Raw genomic sequence first — 1,495 nt, 5'->3', positions numbered from 1 at the left:
CAGCCAATCAGAAGTCAGACAAATTTGCATTCAACCAATGGGAGAACAGAGAAATTACGTATATCCATTGCGTACATCCAAAATCAAGAGATCAGGCAGATTCAGAGAAAAAGTTAAAAGTACCCACTGTGGATATCAAGATCAAGAGATCAGACAGATTCAGAGTAAAATTCAAAAGTACCCACTGTGGATATCATAATCAAGAGATCAGACAGATTCAGAGTAAAATTTAAAAGTACCCACTGTGGATATCAAGATCAAGAGATCAAACAGATTCAGAGTAAAATTTAAAACTACCCACTGTGGATATCAAAATCAAGAGATCAGACAGATTCAGAGTAAAATTTAAAAGTACCCACTGTGGANGATTCAGAGTAAAATTTAAAAGTACCCACTGTAGATATCAAGATCAAGAGATCAGACAGATTCAGAGTAAAATTTAAAAGTACCCACTGTGGATATCAAGATCAAGAGATCAGACAGATTCAGAGTAAAATTTAAAAGTACCCACTGTGGATATCAAGATCAACTATTCCTAATTAAGGGTATCTCTTACAAAAGATCCAGGCTCAGTTGACATAATGCCCCTTCCCCTCTCCCACATGAACTTTCAAATATATTATTATTCTATACACAGAAGTTTTTTTCAAGCCACACACTTTTCAACATGTTAACTTTATGTGCAAAAAAAGTTAACAACAAAAAATTAACGTTTAAAAAATTGCTGAAAAAAAATACTTAACCTTTAATCGTCTGTTGTTACTGTAGCAGCGAAGAATCTGCTTGATACATTTCCCTGAAATTAAATTCTAAAAGGACCTGTCAACGATTCACAAAATTTTCGTAAAAGCAAAATTATAATATTTACTTTTGAATTGTGGTTCCTCAGTAAATTTGATATGCGAATTTATGCAGCAAGGAAAAGGAAGAAAATTAACAACATTCAACAAGTTATGATGGAAAATCAGCAATATCCGTTTCATTGTTCCTTACTGCAGTGTTGGGGTTTACGGGCTATATGAGGTATAAAAATGTGAAAGATATTAAATATTACCTAAATCTCTCTGATGCATTAAATGATCAAACTGCATGTCAAAGATAACTCCAATTTTGCACTCACTTTCACTCATAGGAACTGAATAGAACTTTAAAGTAAATTTCAAACATAAAGAAATACAAAGCTTAAAAATTCAAATCAGACGATAAAGATATTCAAACGGTCAAAATTTTAAAACGAAATAATCGTCGATTTCGGTAATAATGTAATTTATTCTTAACGTAACCTTGTTCCTTTTTAATTCGTTTTCTAGCCGACGATCTAGATTCTGGAAACCCTCCCCGCTCCTCTGCAACCCGAGCCATCTTCTTCTTCCGCCGTTCTTTCTCTTCCTTCCGCCGCTCCGCCTTGGACTCAACCCATACTCGCCTCTTCTCCGCCTTTTTCTTCTGTCGTTTCGACAAAGATTCCCCGGTTTTTAATTTTGTACTATCGACA

The 1,495-nt window shown here is 34.5% G+C and overlaps 1 protein-coding gene across 1 annotated transcript; it reads right to left on the bottom strand.

Annotated features, from left to right (window-relative positions):
* Positions 1–743: 743 nt before the first annotated feature.
* Positions 744–1,489, bottom strand: LOC111717740 (tRNA methyltransferase 10 homolog A; the record flags this gene model as incomplete). Its single annotated transcript, XM_023493213.1, is given in 3 exon segments — positions 744–796; positions 1,055–1,135; positions 1,284–1,489. Coding segments are annotated over 3 exon segments (213 nt in total), but the record flags the coding sequence as incomplete, so codon positions are not given.
* Between the last annotated feature and the right edge of the window lie 6 nt (positions 1,490–1,495).

This window comes from Eurytemora carolleeae, unplaced genomic scaffold (genome assembly GCF_000591075.1).
Source record: "Eurytemora carolleeae unplaced genomic scaffold, Eaff_2.0 scaffold3435, whole genome shotgun sequence".
NCBI classification, from domain to species: Eukaryota; Metazoa; Arthropoda; class Copepoda; order Calanoida; family Temoridae; genus Eurytemora; species Eurytemora carolleeae.
Note: the sequence above shows the minus strand (reverse complement) of the source record. Positions and strands in the feature narration are given on the sequence as shown.